This window comes from Oncorhynchus mykiss, chromosome 27, assembly GCF_013265735.2.
Source record: "Oncorhynchus mykiss isolate Arlee chromosome 27, USDA_OmykA_1.1, whole genome shotgun sequence".
Lineage (NCBI taxonomy): Eukaryota > Metazoa > Chordata > Actinopteri > Salmoniformes > Salmonidae > Oncorhynchus > Oncorhynchus mykiss.
In genome coordinates this window covers 9,034,989-9,055,532 of record NC_048591.1, presented here as the reverse complement: position 1 = coordinate 9,055,532, position 20,544 = coordinate 9,034,989, and the positions used below count along the sequence as shown (strand labels likewise).

Sequence of the window (20,544 nt, the reverse complement as noted above, 5' to 3'; positions counted from 1 at the left end):
CAATTGGAACGCAGACTGCGAGCCAGGCCTAATTGCCCAGATCAGTGCCCTACCTCCACTAGTGCTCTTGTGGCTGAATGGAAGCAAGTCCCCACAGAAATGTTCCGACATTTAATGGAAAGCCTTACCAGAAGAGTGGAGGCTGTTATAGCAGCAAAGGGGGGACCAACTTCATATTAATGCCCATGCTTTTAGAATGAGATGTTCGACGAGCAGGTGTCCACATACTTTTGGTCATGTAGTGTATATACTGACCAGATCATATGCATTATGTCAAACGTTGATTGTAGCCTAATGGGTGGCAGGTAGCCTACTGGGCGGCAGAGGTAGCCTACTGGGCGGCAGAGGTAGCCTACTGGGCGGCAGAGGTAGCCTACTGGGCGGCAGGTAGCCTACTGGGCGGCAGGTAGCCTACTGGGCGGCAGGTAGCCTACTGGGCGGCAGGTAGCCTACTGGGCGGCAGGTAGCCCAGGTAGCCTACTGGGCGGCAGGTAGCCTAGTGGTTTGAGCTTTGCGCCAGCAACCAAAAGGTTGCTAGATCAAATCCCTGAGCTGACAATGTAAACATCTGTTGTTCTGCCCCTGAACAAGGCAATTAACCCACTGTTTCTAGGCCATCATTGTAAATAATAATTTGTTCTTAACTGACTTGCCTAGTTAAATAAATATACTGTAAAAACAGTGATTGGGTAAACTGTGCCTGTCCTTTGCACTCCAGAACACCTGGTGGCGCCGTGGCGATGACAATTTGGTTGTTGTCGACTGTCAGACACCACAGTAAGAGGTTCTGCTTTCAGGAAGTTGCAGCAGAAACAATTATGTGGCTAACGTTGTCTTTGTCTAAATACTTATTGTGATGGATTAACTCAATTATTTACTTTGTGGGCAATGCATGAACATTCCCACATTTTAAAATATGGCTAATATAGCAAGGACCGGAGACATTATCCATTTAAACGTTGGAGGAAAAAGGTGAGGACTGGGATTACTTTGAATAGCTAGCTAAGTTACCACCAGCAAGCTATTGTTGGTGGATGCTAACTAACGTTAGCTATCTAAAAGTTGCTGGCTGGCTAGCTAGCTAACTAGATATGTAACATTGTCCTAAGTTAGCAAACTAACTATTCATAGTTAAATATTTTTCCAGCTTAACGATCTCTCTGACAGTAACGTTAGCTACTGACTTCACAGTGCGGCTGGAACGTGCAACTCTAGCTAGCTAAGGTAATGTTCGCTTGCTAACTTCTTAATGGTTTTGAACATGATCAAACTATGCTCATTTGAGTGATCGTGTTGTTTCAGGTTCAGCACCTCCAAACAGACATTGGCATGGGTCCCAGACTCCTTTTTCTCAAGGTAGGTAGCTATTTATTTTGAGACATAGGCCAATGCCTTTATTAAAGTCACAAGTGTCTTCATAATGACTCACTCCAACTCATTCTTTACCCGGACATAGTAATGGCATATGGTCATTTGCTGTAGACCTTACTAAGTGATGCTAACTAGTGAGTTGTGTTGTCTCTGCCAGTCTTCTAAGTGGGAGGATCTCAACCTTGAAGGATGAAACTGGAGCGGTAAGTTGTCATAGATGTGTATATATAACACTATTTGATAGTGGCAACCACTTGGGCCTACATACAACACATTTGTAATGTACTGCATCTCCCACAGATCTTCATAGATCGGGACCCATCTCTCTTTACTCCCATACTGAACTTCCTGCGCACCAAAGAGTTGTCTCCCAGGTGCTGATTCCTCTTGTTACATTCGTTTACATTTAATAAGTCAAATATATATTCAGCCTTGATGGTAAGTTGTTTTCCCAAGTTAGATTTCTTAACCTTTCTTTTTAGGTCCATAAATGTGCACCTGCTCATGCATGAAGCGGAGTTCTATGGAATCACGCCGTTGGGTAAGAAAATGGCCAGCAGCTAGTCAAATACAGCTGTGAATGAGAGGCTGTCTTTCTTTCTTTGTGTGTGTGTGTCAGTGTCTCCACCTTGGTTACTTTTTTTCTCTTCCTCAGTGCGTAAGCTGCAGCTTTGTGACGAGCTGGACCGATCCTCCTGTGGAAATGTGCTCTTCAATGGCTATCTCCCTCCTCCAGGTAGGCTGATCTACTCTAGATTTGACTTCACTTCAAGGGCAGGCAAAGTGTGTGTGTGCGTGCGTGCGTGTGTGTGCGTGCGTGTGTGTGTGTGTGCGTGCGTGTGTGTGTGTGTGTTTGATTTCCTGATCATCTCCTCCTCTGGACCAGTGTACCCGGCGAAGCGGCGGAACCGTCATAGTGTGGCGGGGCCTCAGTATATGGGTGGGCGTGCCTTGCCCATGGAGAGCGCTCCAGTGAGACGCAGCAACACTATGCCACCCAACCTGGGCAACGCGGGCATACTGGGTAAAGCAATGGTGGAGGAGAGGATAAGTGGTGGTAAGGCCTCGGACTCACATGCACATTTAACATACCCATTTAACATACCCATTTAACATGCCCATTTAACATGCCCATTTAACATACTCATTTAACATACTCATTTAACATACTCATTTAACATACTCATTTAACATACTCATTTAACATGCCCATTTAACATGCCCATTTAACATGCCCATTTAACATGCCCATTTAACATGCCCATTTAACATGCCCATTTAACATGCCCATTTCACATGCCCATTTCACATGCCCATTTCACATGCCCATTTCACATGCACATTTAACATGCACATTTAACATACTCATTTAACATGCACATTTTTACAAGCCTTTTGCTACACGCCGCAATAACATCTGTTAAATATGTGTGTGACTCGTAAAATTTGATGTTGAAAATGTGCAGCAAAATGCTTATGTGGTAGTTCCCTCGACAGTGCAGTACAACCAATATCAATAATAACAATGAAAGAGTCAAGTAAAAAATAACAAGTAATAGAAGAGGTAGATTCCATTTGTCACATGCATTCTATCGCTTAACGTTTAAACTGCCTTTATAAAAAAAAACAACGTTTTTCATAAAATCATAAAATTCCACGTCAATTCACAATGCAGAATATTGGTCCTATTACGTATTTATCACCGTTAGAGCTGGGCAATGTAGTTTTATCTACCGCAGTCATATACCCTTGAAAGCGCCTCGGCTACGGCATGTTTGTTTGTCTGGGTACACTACAACTTTTTAAATGCCGACACGAAACGTTCTCTGGAGATAGTTTTCGAAGCACCGCTGAATGGGTATTTTACTTGTCTGTAAAGGAATGCCGCTTCTGAAGCGGGACTAACGTCCATCACTCGACAGCTGTCAATCAAATCATCTCGAGCTGCCTGCGCACACACCACTCTCTTGAAAAATAACTTTAAAGTTGGTTAAATTCCGTGACTTACCAAGCCATTTAGTAAAAAAGAAAATGCATCTTCCTGTAGGAATCTACTCCTAAGATTCTGTATTTTTGGAACGGAGGAGTTCATTATTAGGCTACATTAATTCAGGCTATCGTTCATTTAGACCGTATGCAGGCCATATAAAGTTTCAATCTGCAGCTGGTAAAAGTTTGAGTAGCCTACTAAATTATTACAAGCAATTGTTGCAGCCTATAGCCTATTCAATTCTGGGAAATGTTTATTTAAGTTTCAATTAAACTAGTTGGTTATCTAACCCATATTGAATGTCAGGGTATTTTGTTATGTTGGCTATAGGCTTTCATTTGGGAATTTGAAGTCTATTTTTCAAAGCAATTTGAGTTGTCAAGTGTTGCTTTGATAGTCCTATCTTCTTATTTTCATTCTTAATTCATGGCATGGTTTCATTTTATCCAAATGTTGAATAGAGATGCAGACAAACTCATTCATGCAGGGAACGGGGAATGGCCTAATTGTCGATTACTCTGGAGTTATAAAAACAATCAAATAAATTGATTGAGTCAAGGATCAGCTCTCTTAATAATTCTATGTGGGTGGGTCGGGTTGCAGAGAAAAATCTGTCCTGATGTCGGATATTGGGCGGGGCTGGCGCCGAGCGAGTGTGGCTCCCCCCCAAAAAACTGAACCGTGCAGGACTGTGTTGTTTTGTAAGTTTATGTGTAAGGGGTTGGATGTGTGGGGAGTCGGTGCAAACCGACGCAGATAGTCTCACGGTGCAGGTCTGTGCACAGAGACAGCTAGGGTTTAGAGTGAACCGTCGGTGGTCCCTGTATTGAAAAGTAAAAGCTGTAACCTGGAGCCATTTTATTTGTTAAGGGAATATTATCAAAAAGGAGGGTTCACATTCCTCCACCCCTGTTCCTCTTTCCCTTCCGACACAGCTCAGCTTGCAGACCCAGGCATGGTCCGCATCATCTGTGGCCACCACAACTGGATCGCTGTGGCTTATGCCCAGTTTGTTGTTTGTTACCGGTAAGAACACGGGACTTCCGTGTACGATATCACAGCGTCATATGAATCCGTCATTTTTTGGGGGGGTAAGGGCAGTTAGTAAGGGTGTTAAACTGCGCCGTCCTCGTCCATCAGAGTGAAGGAGTCTACGGGCTGGCAGCAGGTGTTCACCAGCCCACGCCTGGACTGGGTGATTGACGGGGTGGCGCTCAACGCCAAGGTGATGGGCGGCTCCCTGGGAGACAACGACAAGATGGTGGCCGTGGCCTCGGGCACAGAGATCATCCTCTGGACTATCTGTCCCGACGGCAACGGCAACGAGATAGGTCAGTCTGCAAACGGATGAACTCGCAACTCTAAAAGTAAAGCGCAGGTGTTTAAAACCAATATTATAGCTATGATGTCGTTTTTAACTCAGCGTTTGTTGACTTTAGTATTTTAAGAGACCACTTTTCTAGGTAGTTGTGGGTGTTTATGTAAGGGCCGTGCTAATAGGTCTCCGTTGAACCTGCTTCCCTCCAGGTGTGTTCAGTCTGAATGTCCCCGTGGAGGCTCTCTTCTTCGTGGCGAACCAGCTGATTGCCACCAGCCACACAGGGAAAGTGGGAGTATGGAATGCGGTGACCAAACATTGGCAGGTGAAGTTGTGTCCAAACATTCTGTAAGAATGTCACGTTACCAGAACACATTACATTATGTGTAGTAATAATGTATGTGGTCCTTGCAACGCCAGGATTGTGGGTTCGATTCCCGGGGCCACCCATGTGTAAAATGTTGCGTTGGCTAAATGCGATATATTATTATATGTGTATTGTACATCAGTTGTTCATGTTTTCCTTTTGTCTTCGTTCTCAGAATCAAGATGTGGCTCCCATTAATAGCTATGATACTGCCGGTTCCTTCCTAATTCTAGGCTGTAACAATGGGTCCATATATTATATAGGTAAGGGAAGTCATCTTTTCTACCTATGACGCAATAATGGAAAACTATTCAAATAGTTTTTCTGTATAGAAGAATGCAGTCACAAGTTGTGTTTGTAGTATATGAATACACTTGTAAAGTATAGACTTCTCATTGATGTGATCTTGGCAACAGATGTTCAGAAGTTTCCATTGAGGATGAAGGACAATGACCTCCTAGTCACAGAGTTGTACCGCGACCCCACGGAGGACGCCATCACTGCTCTCAGTGTCTACCTCACGCCCAAAACAAGTATGTCTGCCTGTTTTCGATTTTGAACTTCACTGAAATTAATAGCTTTTCCTGCGTTTTATTAAAACATTTTTTTTTAAGGATTAACAAGTATCAATTAGTCAATCGTGGTTATTGGAAATTCAATCTTAATAGATGCATGGTGCTAAAAAATCATTTTCTGAAAAACTTGTTTGCCATTTATGGTCAGCAATGGTAATTTTATAGGCAGTATAATTGTATAGGCAACTGTCAGATTTTGAATGATTCCTGGTGGCATTTCGCTAACTCTTTGCCTGACCTTTAAACTGATCTTTAACCTAACCTCACTTCCCTAACATGAACCCTAACTTAAATCAATTTCGATCCTAATGCCTCACCTTAACCTTTTTGGGTCTGTCGGCTGACTATCCACTTCCATGTCTTGATATGCACGGTACATAACACAGCATGCGTTGAGGCTAAAATGGTGTATGGGATAAAAGTCCCCAATGTGTCGTCAGGCGACAGCGGCAACTGGATCGAGATCGCCTACGGGACCAGCTCGGGCACGGTGCGGGTCATAGTGCAGCACCCGGAGACCGTGGGCTCTGGGCCCCAGCTCTTCCAGACCTTCTCAGTCCACCGCAGCCCCGTCACCAAGATCATGCTCTCTGAGAAACACCTCATATCAGGTGAGAAAGGTTGGCCGGGAGCCTCCACCTTCTAGGGGTGATTGTTCATTTTTCGGCGTATTCTACCGTCTCCGCTAATGAAGCACATTCATTAATTTAGCTACATTTCTCATTAGGAACGATCGATTGATGTTTGGATGTTGGCTGACACAGCAATTACGTTAAACATTGACGCTGCTGACAAAGCAGCAAGATGGGCCCGTCATGCAGATGTTTTTTTGGGGCCTAACCCTGTTGTGTCGTGTTGTCAGTGTGTGCAGACAACAACCACGTGCGGACCTGGACGGTGACTCGCTTCAGGGGCATGATCTCCACCCAGCCAGGCTCCACCCCCCTCACCTCCTTCAAGATCCTCTCCCTGGAGGACATCGACGGCCACGGGGGCTGTGCTGCCGGCACTGAGATAGGTGAGCAGACAGGTGTCAAAAGTGGACACTGGTTTTAAATGTTAAATAAGAAGTGAACATTTCAGAGATGCAATGGGGAAAGGACTGCAATGGTCCGTACCGAGCGTCGCTCCTCTCTTAACAGGTCCGTATGGCGAGCGAGACGACCAGCAGGTGTTTATCCAGAGGGTCGTCCCCGACACAGACAGACTCTACGTGCGCCTCTCGTCCAACGGGAAGAGGGTGTGCGAGGTGCGCTCTGTGGACGGCACCTCCATCACCTCCTTCATGGTGCACGAGTGCGAGGGGTCCAGTCGCATCGGCTCACGTCCCCGCCGCTACCTCTTCAGTGGCCACGCCAACGGTAGCATCCAGATGTGGGACCTGACCACCGCCATGGAGATCGCAGGGAAAGTGGACATCAGGGGTAAAGACGACCCGCGTGGCTTTTTGTGTTGACCTTTTTTTTGTTGTTGCTTTTTGTTAAGTGATGTGTCATAGACATTGGGTTCTCTATCTGGTTGTCCCTCAGCGCTGGGCGGCCCCACAGAGGAGGAGCTCCTGGAGCTGTTGGACCAGTGTGACCTGGCTCTGACCCGTACGCCCGACATGAGTCCCGCTGCCTCCTTCACCCACTCCTCCACCCCCCGAGCCTCCACCTCCAGGTACACCAGCCACCATTGGCACCTGCTACATGTCCCCATACAGCTTCATATGTTAACTCACTGATGCTCTCCCTTTTTGCAAGATTACATCATATTCAGGGCATAAAATGAACACCCGCCACCCACCAAATGCGGGTAGATTTAGGTATTGGCGGATAAGAACATCTACTTCACCAGCCATGTTGGGTGGTCAATTGGCATGGCTCTACAATGTGAGAATTACATTTGCGTTTGTGAATAAAAAAATAGTCAAGTATGAGCATGTGTGTGCGAGTTGCGATTTGTAGCAGGAAAAAGTAGCTGTTTTCAAAGTACAGTATTCCTGCTGTTTAGTTTCATGGCTGCCAATCGCACAAAGAAATAGGAATCCTACATTCCACCTCACGCAGCAACAGCTTCACGCACTGTGAGTGAGTCGCTGATAGATTCATTTTTGGAGGCACTGGCACAAGCATAAAAGTTGGTCTAATTTACTCAAGTTAGCAAAGTGAGACTTTGTCCTCGTGTTCACATTGTTTTCTTCACAAGCGCAGTTGTTTTTCAGTGTTAGCTAAAATCTGCTGCTTCAACTGATAGTGAAGAGACGCTGTCGACGCTCTGTCCTACTAGTCACATCCCAAAACTTACAGACTTACATGACTCCAGTAGCCCCGTTACCATGGTAGCCTTCCACCCTTAAAGGGGCAGCTGAACATTTTGTCTCATCTGATATTTTGGTTAATGAAATTGAGCAATATACCACATTAGTTCTTACTAATACATTACAAAGCATGTTTCTTTTGTTTTTTTTCATCTACATGCCACTGATCATATTATCTCTGTTTATCTTCTCTCTGCAGTTTGCAGTCCCAGCTGAGTGAGAGCTCCAGGGAGCGCGGGACCAGAGGAGGTGTGAGCAACTCGGGTCCCTTCTCTGGTAGCCTGCCCCGTCAGGCTCCTCCGGTGCCCCTCACCAAACCCCGGGATATGAATCTCTCCATGGTGGGGTTGGGCCTCCAGCCCCACCACCTGGGTCTGAGCCAGGCTTCCCTCGGCAGCAGTGGCAGCCCCCGGCCCAGCCGCACCGCCCTCCAGGACAGAGACCGGGACGGTGGCATGGGGTCTCTGCGCAGGGGCAGCTTCGTGGAACGTTGTCAGGAGCTTGCCAAGGTCTCGGACTCTGCAGGAGGGGCTGAGGTGGGCACGCGGCGCAGCCTGGCCGCATGCTCAGAGTTGGAGGCTAGACTGGGCCTACGGACCCCCGCCTCTTTCTCCATCCCCCCTGCAGCCTCTCCCGCCTCGTCTTTGTCTTCATCACTGCGTCGGCCACAGCCCACCTCACCCAGCCCTGCCCCTGCTACAATCGTTAGTCCAACCCGCTCCCAGACCCCTGTGTCACCTCGTCGAGCTGACACCTCCCCTACTACAGAAGCACCGCCCCCTGAGGCTGCAGCAGCCACCCCAGAGAGCTCCTCCCCTGTGCCCCCCACCAGTCCTAAACCCCCTATGAATGAGACCAGCTTCTGACTGGCTCTGTGATGTATGAGTGAGTGGACTAACAAAGGACGCGTTTTGTGTTCCTGAGCATGTGCAGTTTAGTGACGGCACATATTGTAATATTTATGGACTTTTCCTTGTTTAGCATCAAGGATCCATATCAAATGTCATTCCTCTGTTTTCAAAAAGGCCAGCTGTGACGTAGGCAAGAGTCGTATACAATATATCCAAATGGTCAATGTATTGGTGATACAAATTATAACTCCAGCCATGTATGAATGTGTTCTGTTGCATTTGGTAGAGCAGTGCATTTTATTCAATTACGCTGAACAAAAATATTAATGCTACATGTAACAATTTCAGAGATTTTACTGAGTTACAGTTCATATAAGGAAATCAGTCATTTAAAATAAATTAATTAGGCCCTAATCTATAGATTTTACATGACTGGGAATACAGATATGCATCTGTTGTTTACAGATACCTTTAAAAGGAAGGTAGGGTTGTGGATCAGAAAACCAGTCAGTATCTGGTGTGACCAACATTTTTCTTGTGCAGCACAACTTCGCATAGTTGATCAGGCTGTTGATTGTGGACTATTCTCCCACTCCTCTTCAATGGCTGTGGGGAGGAGTTGGTGTTTGCTGGGAACCTGCGTCTGGACCAGGCCCAGTGCAGAGCGGCAGGACTCTCTGACCTCTACACCGCCCTGAGACAGCTGACCAAGTACCAGCAGATTGGCAGGAACTGGAACACGCTGTCGTACACATCGATCCAGAGCATCCCAAACATGCTCAATGAGTGACATGTCTGGTGAGTATGCAGGCCATGGAAGAACTGGGACATTTTCAGCTTCCAGGAATTATGTACAGATCCTTGCGAGGTGAGGCTGTGTATTATCACGCTGAAACATGAGATGTCAGAATAGCACGACAATGGTTCTCGTCACTGTATCGTTGTGCATCAGTGTAGGCTGGTGGGAGGAAGACAGGCTCTTTGTAATGGCTGGAATGGAATAAATAGGACAGTATCAAATGTATGGAAACACATGTTTGACTCATTTCTATTCATTCCATTTGAGCCATTACAATGAGCCTGTCCTCCTATAGCTCCTCTCACAGTGCATTCAAATTGCCATCGATAAAATGCAGTTGTGTTCGTTGTCTGTAGCTTCTGCCTGCCCATACCATAACTCCACCTCCACCATGGGGCACTCTGTTCACAACGTTGACATCAGCAAACTACTCGCCCACACGACACCATATATGCTGTCTGCCATCTGCCCAGTACAGTTGAGACCGGGATTAATCTGTGAAGAGCACACTTCTCCATGGTGCCAGTGGTCATCAAAAGGTGAGCATTTTCTCACTGAAGTCGGTTACGATGCCAAACTGCAGTCAGGTCAAGACCCTGGTGAGGATGATGAGCACGCAGATGAGCTTCCATTAGACGGTTTCTGACAGTTTATGCGGAAATTTAATTATTTGGCTGTGCAAACCATAAGCCGCCTCCAACGTCGTTTCAGAGAATTTGGCAGTACGTCCAACTGGCCTCACAACGTGTAACCATGCTAGCCCATGCCTCCACATCTGGCTCCTTCAACTGCGGGATTGTCTGGGACCAGCCACCTGGACAGCTGATGAAACTGGGTTTGCACAACCAAATAATAACATTTCCGCACAAACTATCAACCGTCTCAGGGAAGCTCATCTGTGTGCTCTTCGTCCTCACCAGGGTCTTGACCTGACTGCAGTTCGGCATTGTAACCGACTTCAGTGAGAAAATGCTCACCTCTGGTAGAAAAATTAGCGTTCAAATCTCTGGTGGACGTTCCTGCTGTCAGCATGCCAATTGCACGTTCCATCTAAATTTTGAGACATCTGTGGCATTGTGTTGTGACACATCTGCACATTGTAAAGTGGCCTTTTCTATTCCCCAGCACAAGGTGCACCTGTGTAATGATCATGCTGTTTAATCAGCGTATTGATACACCTGTCAAGTGGCAGGAATGTCATGGTTATTTGAATTAAAAGGGAATTTTTCAACCTCATTCTTCAGCACCAAACCAGAGTCTACGTATGTGAAAATGCCTCGTTTCTATTATCTGTGGTTAAAAATATTTTAAAAATGTTTCTCTGACATCACAGTGTAGGATTAAAGGGAAAAAAGTGATTTTCAAAACCTGCAACGAGTCTCTAGCCCAAGGGAGAGTATTTCCTTGCTCCCCACGGTGAACCTCTGTGTTTGAAAATCACTGTTTTTAAAATGTTTAAACTTTTGATGATTTGGTTGAAAAGTGGTGAAGTTGCCCTTTAAGAGAAATGTAAAGACATGTAGTAGTCTACCCAACACTGGGTTCCACCAGCACGGGCTTGCAGGCTGAAGTGATGTATAGGCCCACACCTTCTAAACTTTTCTGATATCCTCTACAGATTTCTTTCAGTCTTCTTGTTTTGCACTACTGTTGGCTCTCTGTAGCTTAAATTAATCTACAAGCCTACTGTACACGCAGTATCAACAGTGGTGACTCTTGAAGAGGAAACAATGGAGAATCTATAGATCAATGGTAACTTTTATCGTCCATGTTTCGTTACATCTGACCGATTGACCATTCTTTTTCGAGTCGTCTTCCAGATCACAACCCAGTGCCTCACGTACCTGTGTTTTTCTATCTTCCCCAATGGGTTAGGAATTGTACGAAACCAAAGGCAGTCATTTAACCCAATATCCCATGTTTTTGTACATTTTCTGACTATATAAAAATAAACCATTTTGAATGGAAATGTAAAACATTCAATGTTATGTCTCTGTACAAAGTATATCTGTCTGTCCATTAACTAACAATAACAGTCATAATTTTGGCAACAGTGGGATTGCTTTATCAGCAGCAAAATGTTACCCAAGGATGCTGAGTGCATTTCATATACAGTACCCTCCAGTTAGTCACACCTCCTAGCTTTTATGGCTGTACTTTTTCTAATCTGGTCTCCATTAATCGAATACAACTAACTAATTACAGTGAGCCTACTTTTTGGCTCAACATGAAATGCAATGTTCACACTGCAATGTCTGTCACACTCTATAAACACATTTAATTCCAAAAGCATTTTATTCAAAAGCATACATGCTAGTATGAAAGCAGTTCATGTCTTTGTACAGCGATCGTGTAATAAATAAATACATAAATAAAATACAAAATGGCGTCGCACCTTAGTACAGTATGGTAAGGCAGGGAAGTCAGAAGAATGTGCTGTTTGTAATGATAGCAGTACTAATAGTTTGGTTCAGCCTGGCTAACTGCTTGGAGGCATTTGGCTATGTGGTCTCTAGCTACCAGAATGCATCGTCAATAACCATAGTGCTATTATGTTTTCACATCCTTTCATATTGACTGAATATCATGGCTCGAAAATCGCCATGATATAAGAAAACATTTGTACATACTCTCCTCTGAAAAAGTACCTCAAAAATATGCTATACTATACTATTCAGTCTTTATAGATTGCACGATAGCGTTGTAAAGGTAATTTCCGATTGAGCTGACATAGACAAAAGTTTACAGTGAATGCAGTCGCCGCTAATGCGGGAACATTGCCTTTAAATTTCAATCACACTTTAACGTTGAACTTCCTGCGACACGGATTGAATAGAGCCCTTGACTTATAAGTCAGTCTTGTTCCATGACACCATGGCTTGTCATAAAACTGCGAACCACCAAGCCCTGAACTTCTGACCCTTCAATGGGGCACCTGGTTAAGGTTTGTGGGGACCAATGGGAGGTTAGGTGTAGTGGAACAGTCATATTTTGGCGTCCAGCATCTCCAGGAAGAGTTTGTGCATGGGCACGCGGCCCTCCAGGTGGAGTCTACAGAAGGTGTCCACGGCGCGGTTGGCAGTCTGCCGGAGCAGGGGAAGGGTCATGAGAAGCTTGCCTGCCCGGTGGAGCTCTGCTGTGTGCTGGGAGCTCTCGTACTCCTGCAGGGCCTCATGGAGTCCGTCCTGGAACTGCTGCACTGCCTCCGCATTCTCCAGGTTCTCTGCATCTGAGCGGGGAGAGACAAGGTCAAGCGAGGCCTGTGGGTGTTTGGGTGTGGGTGGAATCGGGTGTTAAACCTCCCCTTGTTTCAGCATGACAGCATGTCAGATCTCATTGTCCACCTCATTTGTTTCTCCATCGAGGGATAATGGACGGGCCAAGGCTAAGTTGCATGCGGCCAACCCTAATTTTTCCTGAAAGGACTGTAAATGTAAAAACAAAAGCTCCCTCCTCTGATCCTTCTAGCCACCTCAGGCGGTGTGACTGCCCCGGTGTGTCTGGCTAACGCAGCCAGACTCGCCAAATGGATTTCTGAATTCCTGTGATAATTTGCGGGGCAGATGGATTTATTGGTTAGGGATGAGGGCAGAAGCAGCCTTCTCACTGTCGGATATTGATCAGTTTTCACTTGCTGGGGTCTGGGGAACCACAGCGGGGAGGGGAGGGGTGAGAGAAGTGGGTGTTGGAGAACAGATTTGGCAGAGACCTAGACCTCCCCTCTCTCTGTCATGGGGGTCTGAAGAGTGCCAGTTTATACAGAAGTGATTGAATAACTATTATTCAACTAAAATGCATAGATTTAGTTGTTGTCGGCACAAAAGTATGTAGTATAACATGAGTTCACAGAATGACCCCTAACAAACAAAATACAACGTTAGTCATATCAAATGTATTAATAGTAGTTAAAAATTAGAATTTAAGTGGAGGGCTGATACTGACTTGGGTAATGCTGTGAGAATGTCGTTGCTAAAATACAGGACATGTGAGGGCCGTTTGCCAATATGGGGGGGCTAGCCACTCATTTATTCCCTGACAGCTAGCGGCTTTTCAAGTCATTGACCATCATTTAACAGGCTTGCCCTGCTAGGGGAACCTGACCCTGGAGAAAAAGTGTTTTTTAAAGGACACAACCCGAGGGAAAGGCACTGTGGATCACACTTGGGGGCTTTATTCAGTCAATATCGTCGAATCGTTAAAGATTGTGTGATAGAAATGTGAAGGTAATTGAGCCGACATATGCAGCGCTTACCGTGAATACAGTCTCTGCTAACGCGGGAACATTACTTTTACATTTCAATCCCGCTGCAACGCTGAACTTCCACGATATGGATTGAATAGAGCCCTAACTCTCCCCACAGTCCTGAAGGAGTGGCTGTATGTCGGACTGCCTGAGGACGGTGTAGTAGATTGAAAGCTGAATTTAACACAATTAATTATTGTATGCAGTAGCCAGGCAGGTTAGATAGTAGCATATCTTTTTGGTAGTTCTGCCACACTTATAATGTTTTCTAAGAGGGATTGTACAGTGGCTTGCAAAAGTATTCGCCTCCCTTGGCATTTTTCTTATTTTGTTGCCTTACAACCTGGAATTAGAATAGATTTTAGGGGAGTCTTGGAATCCCACAAACTCAACCTAATTGAGATGGTTTGGGATGAGTTGGACCGCAGAGTGAAGGAAAAGTAGCCAACAAGTGCTCAGCATATGTGGGATCTCCTTCAAGACGGTTGGAAAAGCATTCCAGGTGAAGCGGGTTGAGAGAATGCCAAGAGTGTGCAAAGCTGTCATCAGGGCAAAGGGTGGCTATTTGAAGAATCTCAAATATAAAATATATTTTGGTTTGTTTAACACTTTTTTGGTTACTACATGATTCCATATGTGTTATTTCATAGTTTTGATGTCATCACTATTATTCTACAATGTAGAAAATAGTACAAATAATGAAAAACCCTTGAATGAGTAGGTGTTCTAAAACTTTTGACTGGTAGTGTACGTCTCTTAAGTCTGCTCTATCACAGCTGACAACACCAAACTACTGATAACAGATATCCAGTGCATGCCATGTAGTTAGTACCGGAGTTGGCGAGGGCCATAGCCTTGAGAGTGACCACCTCCTCTTGGCTCAGGTTCATCTGCTGGTACTTGGTGGTCAGCTGTCTCAGGGCGGTGTAGAGGTCAGAGAGTCCTGCCGCTCTGCACTGGGCCTGGTCCAGACGCAGGTTCCCAGCAAACACCAGCTCCTCCCCATAGCCCAGAGACTGAAACACCACTGACAAGACCAGTGTCTCCATCCAACCACTCTGCAGCAGGGCCATCTGGTCCACCAATGAAAGGGCAGAGAAGCCTGGAAGGGCAAATATGGAAACGTAACACTCCATAGGTTCTCACAGTATAAAAAGTTTACCTTGTCCATTTGTACCAGTGTAAAATGGCATTGCATAGTATTTTTTATTTAACCTTTATTTAAGGGACTCATGCTTATTTAACAAGACATACAAGAGCAACAGAAGTGGGTACCTGGGATATGCTTTGACCAGCCAATCATGACCAGGAGTTCCCTGTTTAGGAGGTCACACAGCGTCAGCAGGGCTTTAAGGTTGTCATCATTGGTTGAGTTGTCAGGCGTGGCACACAGGGGGGCTGGCTCTTTCAAGAGGAGCTGGGAGATCACTTTGTTTCCTAAAAGAGGTCAAACAGATATATTAGTAATGTACTCTTATGTACTCCCGTTTGTGACTGACACGGCTCTTATTGGAGTGTGTGAGTGTTGCACGACAAAGGGTACACACCGTTGGACTTGACAGGGTGTGTGTCTGGGGCCTTCGTATAAAGAGAGAGGCCAGAGTCCCCCCTTCTCTTGTACTTCTGACGTCCTCCTCTGACTCGGTCCATGCGAACACCTGTAGTGACACAAACACGATTCTCAGTGATCATCATGTTTCCTCATTGATTGATCCTCAATCCCCAAGTCAAGAACAGACAATGGAAGGTGCACAGTGGTAATAGATAGAGCCATGGCCACATGGACCTCTATTCCACATCAGGTAACTGATGCAAATACACCTTATGGAACAGCGGGGACTGTGAAGAGACACACACACACACACACACACACACACACACACACACACACACACACACACACACACACACACACGATAAGACACGTATTCTACACACACGTACACATGGGTTTTGTATTGTGGATATGTGGTAGTTGAGTAGTGGCCTGAGGGAAATGTAACGTCATGTAATATTTCAAATTGTATATAACAGCCTTAATGTTGCTGGACCCCAGGAAGAGTGCAGTATCTGCTGCCTTGGCAGCAGCTAATTGGGATCCTTAATAAATATAAATACAAAAAGAGGTTGAGTAATTTGAAACTCTACTTCAGGCTGTACGTGCTCTGTGGGCCTGTACGCTTAAGCATGTCCATTTATTGAGCCAAGTGATTCCATTGAGATGAGTTGGTCATCAAGTCTCACCTTCCTTCATCATGCCGGCACGCAGGCACTTCTGGAAGCGGCACGCTTGGCACGACTTCCTCCGACGCTTGGTGATCTCACAATCGTTCATCACAGGGCAGCTGTAGTCAATGTTACCTGGAAACACAGAAAGCACAGCTCTGTTTACACCCCCTGGATACTTGAGGTTACCAGTCAGCAAGGCCAATGTCGCAATAATGTCATCCAAAAGGTGATACTGCATTTTACAGTGTCTTTCTTACAGTGCATTCTTGATGCTTAACTTTTCAGTCAGCCTAAAGGTGAAATTGTCATGCTGTAAAACAAAGTGTGTGTTTAGGGGGTGTGCCACCATGGCTTACCCTTGCCATCTGGTGGTTAACTGAGTTTCACTGTCTGTGGCACCATGAAAAATGTCAATTGCCTCTGTGCTCGCTGGCACCCTGAGCTTTCACACAGCAATCAATAGAAGCCCAGACAAAATACAGATATTGATTGGTTATTTCACACTGAGCCTAACTCCCACCACAAGTGTTATAACGTTTGGCCTCACACAAGACAAAAAGGGATTTAATAGAGTATTGACTAATTTCTCCCACCCATCTATACCCAGACAAGCGGGTCTGGATCTGGGGGTGATCTAGGGGCCAAGGGCCCTCAATCAATGAGCTTCCCCCTAAACCCTCCCCTGTCCCAAGAGGCTCTGAGATTATTTTTTAACAGGAGATTGGCACCTCTTCAGATTGCCTTTCACGGGAAATGTAAATGTGTTGTGTGGTGTTTTAGGCACAATAACACGTTTATCTGCATGTTCACACTTTGAAGGCCACAATTGCTAAAAGAACGCATTATGAAAATCCACTTTTGATAAATGAGAATAAAATAATTAGATAAAGTAATTTTCATTCAACTGTAAGCATACTTGAAATTAGGCACATAGTAAAATATTGTTGAAAATCAGTCATTAATGCATCAGGCGTCACTAGATGAATATCATGCGTCAGTTATTTTGGAACACTTGAGCAGAGAATAATTCTCTCTAGTTTCAGAGAGCAAAAATCCAATATTTCGGATTCTATTAAGAAATCAGATATCTATGGCAAGACGCATCATTCACCCAAGTTTCGTCAAAATCGGACCAGTGCTGTCTGAGATAGGCCTGTCGCGTGTGACGAACGTACGAACGGACGGAGACAGATCCACAGAATTCGTCGTGGGGGACAATAAATAATTTCTGGGGACATCAACCAATATGGAGCACATTGAGTCTTCACACAAAAAGCAATCCCATAGCTGAGTCTGCGGCTGACATAACTATTGGAAATCTGTGTATGCAGCAATCAGCCTAATTTGCGCTTCCCCCTCTAATAGAGTATTGATTATTTTATTAATTATAATCTAGCCAAGAACTTCGTCATGTCCTAAATGTATCACACGTGCACGCTCGCACACAGTGCACGCAACACACACCATCACAGACGGCTTGATTTGATGTTCTATCCGTTTTTTTGCAAAAACGTATACACTTTTGTTTACCTTGAATTGTCCTCTTGAAGAAAGCCTTGCATGCCTCACACGACGCTACTCCGTAGTGATATCCTGATGCAAAGTCGCCGCAAACTAGGCACAGCCTTTTAGGTCCAGGGCGCAGAGACGATAGGTAGTCACATTTGAGGATAGAGTCAACGTGCGCCGAGAGCGTCAAACTGCGCTCCGACCAAAATTTAGCTGCGCCGCTAGTGTCCGGTGCTGCGCTGACAACGCTGCCGCTGCTGCTCGAACTCGGGGATTCCGGGTCCATCGAGTGACCCTGTGAAAATAAACTGTATCCACTGCTGTCCGAGCTTGGACTGAATGGCGTGGTGCTGTCCAGGGCGAAGGTAGGGCTGGGTGGATCCGTCTTGTTACATGTATCATCTGGTGAAGGAGCGTCGTCGGTGTTTGAGGAGACCAACAGGCTGATGGCACAATTGAAATGATCATGACAAAAATATAATCTCACTGAAATAATACCCCATTGTGGATTCTGTGAGCTGCTACAATAACAGTGTGGCATGCAGACTCCAGGATTGTCTGCCACCTCAAGGACCACCACCTCTATTCATGTTCCCAATGGAGGAAATCAACTGTTGCACTTATTCTACAGACACATAATAATAACTTTTTAAAACACAACTAAATTAAGCCTTATCTAATGCTTTAATTAAAACAAACACACATGAACAGCAAACAAATGATGGCAATCAGATGAATGACCAATAAAAACGTATCTATGATAGGAATGGCAAAAAAAGAACATAAATCTCAATGACTCTTACTGGTTGTGCTGGCTGAGAAAATTGACGTTTTCACTCAGGCAAAAACCCTTTAGATCCATATCAAGGAAGAAAGTCTCGAGGAGATGTGTCAAGGTAGTAATAGTATTCTAGTATCCTGGTTTGGGAGCCAACGGTATAGAGATAGTGACAGAGGGAGGACTCTTGAGACAAGAGCCAAAGTTACAGCGGCAGGTTTATTTAGCTGTGAAGTCCTGTGTCATTAGAAAGGGGCGGGGCCTGGCGGACTAATCCTTGACAAGCACTGAACGTTTGTTGATGGTTTCATTCTCTTCTCACTTATATTGTGTTTAGCATACATATTTACATATTACACACAAGCTAACGTTTATACATGATACACTCGTCAACGTATGAACAAGATTTGTTAAAATAGGATTTTCACTGTTCCCTCTTTGTGACAAAGTGTTATCAAAGTAAGGTGATAAGATGACACGTTATTGCTTATGACGGAACACCATGCACTATGTCTGTTGGTTTTAGTAAGTTGTCATTAAATGCATTTTACTAGTCATTTTTTCCATTGCTCTTCTGTGTTCCAGACTCCTCTCTCCCTCACCTCTGTCATTGTGGGACCAGCATTTCCCTCTTATGCTGTTTGGTGTAAACAGAGAAAGCACTCGGACCAGACTCACGGACACGGCATCCTCTTTGCTTCCAGGTATTTGTTGTTCCTAGCAGCAAAGTCTCACTTTTGAAAGCGAGAAATTGCATATTGGTAACAGTAGTATTCTAGTTCCTGAACCAAAAATGCATCACTATTACTGAAGTATGCTAATTAAGATTTTCAAGTCTCACATAGCCCCACATAGGCCTCTCTCTTTGAAGTGAGTTTGCATGGTTAACCTGTGAAAGTCAGGTAAAGTGAGCTAGAGCGAAAGTGAGAGGCAGGCAGGGGGAATTAGAACAAACCGGAAAACCAAGGGATAGAATTAGACTAGATAAAGGGAGTGGAGGGAGGGAGTGGAAAGAGAGAGGGGACTCTTACTTGGAACTTGTCAGTAGGTCAGGTACATGTACAGGACAGGGCTTACAGCTGGTGAGAGGGGAGGGGGTGATTAGGTAGGAGGGTTAGGGTGGCTGGAGGGTGAGGATTAGGAGCCATCCATTGCCAGTGCGTTGGCAGGGGTGCTGAAGCAGCACTTTTGGACAACCCGGATGTGTGAAAACCCTGTGAGGAGCTAGAATATCCAAATCCAGTCATCAGACACCCAAGCCCCGTTTATACCTGGTGTTAACATGGGTCCTTTGTCCGGATCTTGTCTGCATTCTGATTGTGCGCACATTTCCAGAAATGTGTCTACCCATGGTATTAATATGTTTCTGTTATCCTTCTACTGTGTCTGCATTGTGACCACATTTCCTGGTCCCTTTTATGCAAACTATTTCACAGCTATTATTTCCAAATAATCTGTATTTATTTATTGTAAGAAACATATTGATGTAATTATTCAATGGGCAAAATAATTATGATTTAAAATGTTTCTATGTCCAGATCTGTCTACACTTGTAAAGACACACTGTGTGTCTGACTACCTCCGGAGGTGGGCAGGATGATCTGATTGTGATTGTGATCTTTTGATGGTCTACACCTGTCCAAAAATGTGGGCACAATCAGAATGTGGAAAAGATCAGGACACAAAGAACTCAAGTTAGAGCGAGGCTTGGCTCAAGATACCCTCTTCACCTGAATTACAGCTGGATCCCAATAAGTGAGCCATTGCGGTCATCATCACTTTGAATTGTGTACACTGTTCCAAAATAGATGATCAAAAAATAAAAATAATGGAACTTATAGAAAAAGACGAAGCAATATATTTGCATATTATTTTACCAATACACGATGAAATCATGTTTTTGTGGCTCTTCCAAACAAATATGATTTTGGCCAGTTTCCTGATATATTTACACATGGTAATCCACCATCTCCAAATGATTTGGGATGAAAGGTTCCCACAATGGACCACTGATGCATTTTCTCTTTTGGCACACATTCCCTGCCCTTGTCATCCCCCAGCTGTGAAATGTATTACAGCGCAGCAGCACACTGACCCGGTTCTGACCACAGTAGGCCCCCAGTACAGGGAGATAGGATTACTGTCTAGTCTGACACTTCTCTTATTCCTCCTCAGCCCTAATCCAACAACGGCTGCATCAGCAAGATGCCCC

The 20,544-nt window shown here is 45.0% G+C and overlaps 2 protein-coding genes across 6 annotated transcripts; one reads left to right on the top strand and one right to left on the bottom strand.

Annotated features, from left to right (window-relative positions):
- Positions 1-762: 762 nt before the first annotated feature.
- On the top strand, positions 763-11,950 carry shkbp1 (SH3KBP1 binding protein 1). Of its 4 annotated transcripts, none has more exons than XM_021587470.2 (18): positions 773-972; positions 1,192-1,224; positions 1,303-1,356; positions 1,529-1,574; positions 1,672-1,745; positions 1,854-1,912; positions 2,027-2,107; positions 2,258-2,428; positions 4,297-4,387; positions 4,502-4,692; positions 4,889-5,004; positions 5,222-5,309; positions 5,463-5,579; positions 6,044-6,232; positions 6,484-6,639; positions 6,764-7,045; positions 7,151-7,283; positions 8,123-11,950. In XM_021587470.2, the coding sequence occupies exons 6-18, from the start codon at positions 1,876-1,878 to the stop codon at positions 8,787-8,789; spliced, it is 2,319 nt and encodes a 772-aa protein (XP_021443145.2). In that variant the 5' UTR covers positions 773-972; positions 1,192-1,224; positions 1,303-1,356; positions 1,529-1,574; positions 1,672-1,745; positions 1,854-1,875; the 3' UTR covers positions 8,790-11,950. The 4 variants fall into 4 exon arrangements, with proteins under 4 accessions (XP_021443143.2, XP_021443142.2, XP_021443145.2 ...); XM_021587469.2 differs by having other exon boundaries at positions 1,148-1,224; XM_021587468.2 differs by lacking the exon at positions 1,192-1,224 and having other exon boundaries at positions 763-972; positions 6,062-6,232.
- On the bottom strand, positions 11,854-18,565 carry esrrd (estrogen-related receptor delta). Of its 2 annotated transcripts, XM_021587471.2 has the most exons (7): positions 18,358-18,565; positions 17,576-17,997; positions 16,061-16,177; positions 15,364-15,474; positions 15,092-15,253; positions 14,649-14,918; positions 11,854-12,802 (listed from the first exon to the last, which is right to left on the bottom strand). In XM_021587471.2, the coding sequence occupies exons 1-7, from the start codon at positions 18,414-18,416 to the stop codon at positions 12,558-12,560; spliced, it is 1,386 nt and encodes a 461-aa protein (XP_021443146.2). In that variant the 5' UTR covers positions 18,417-18,565; the 3' UTR covers positions 11,854-12,557. The 2 variants fall into 2 exon arrangements, with proteins under 2 accessions (XP_021443146.2, XP_021443147.2); XM_021587472.2 differs by lacking the exon at positions 17,576-17,997 and having other exon boundaries at positions 18,358-18,551.
- Between the last annotated feature and the right edge of the window lie 1,979 nt (positions 18,566-20,544).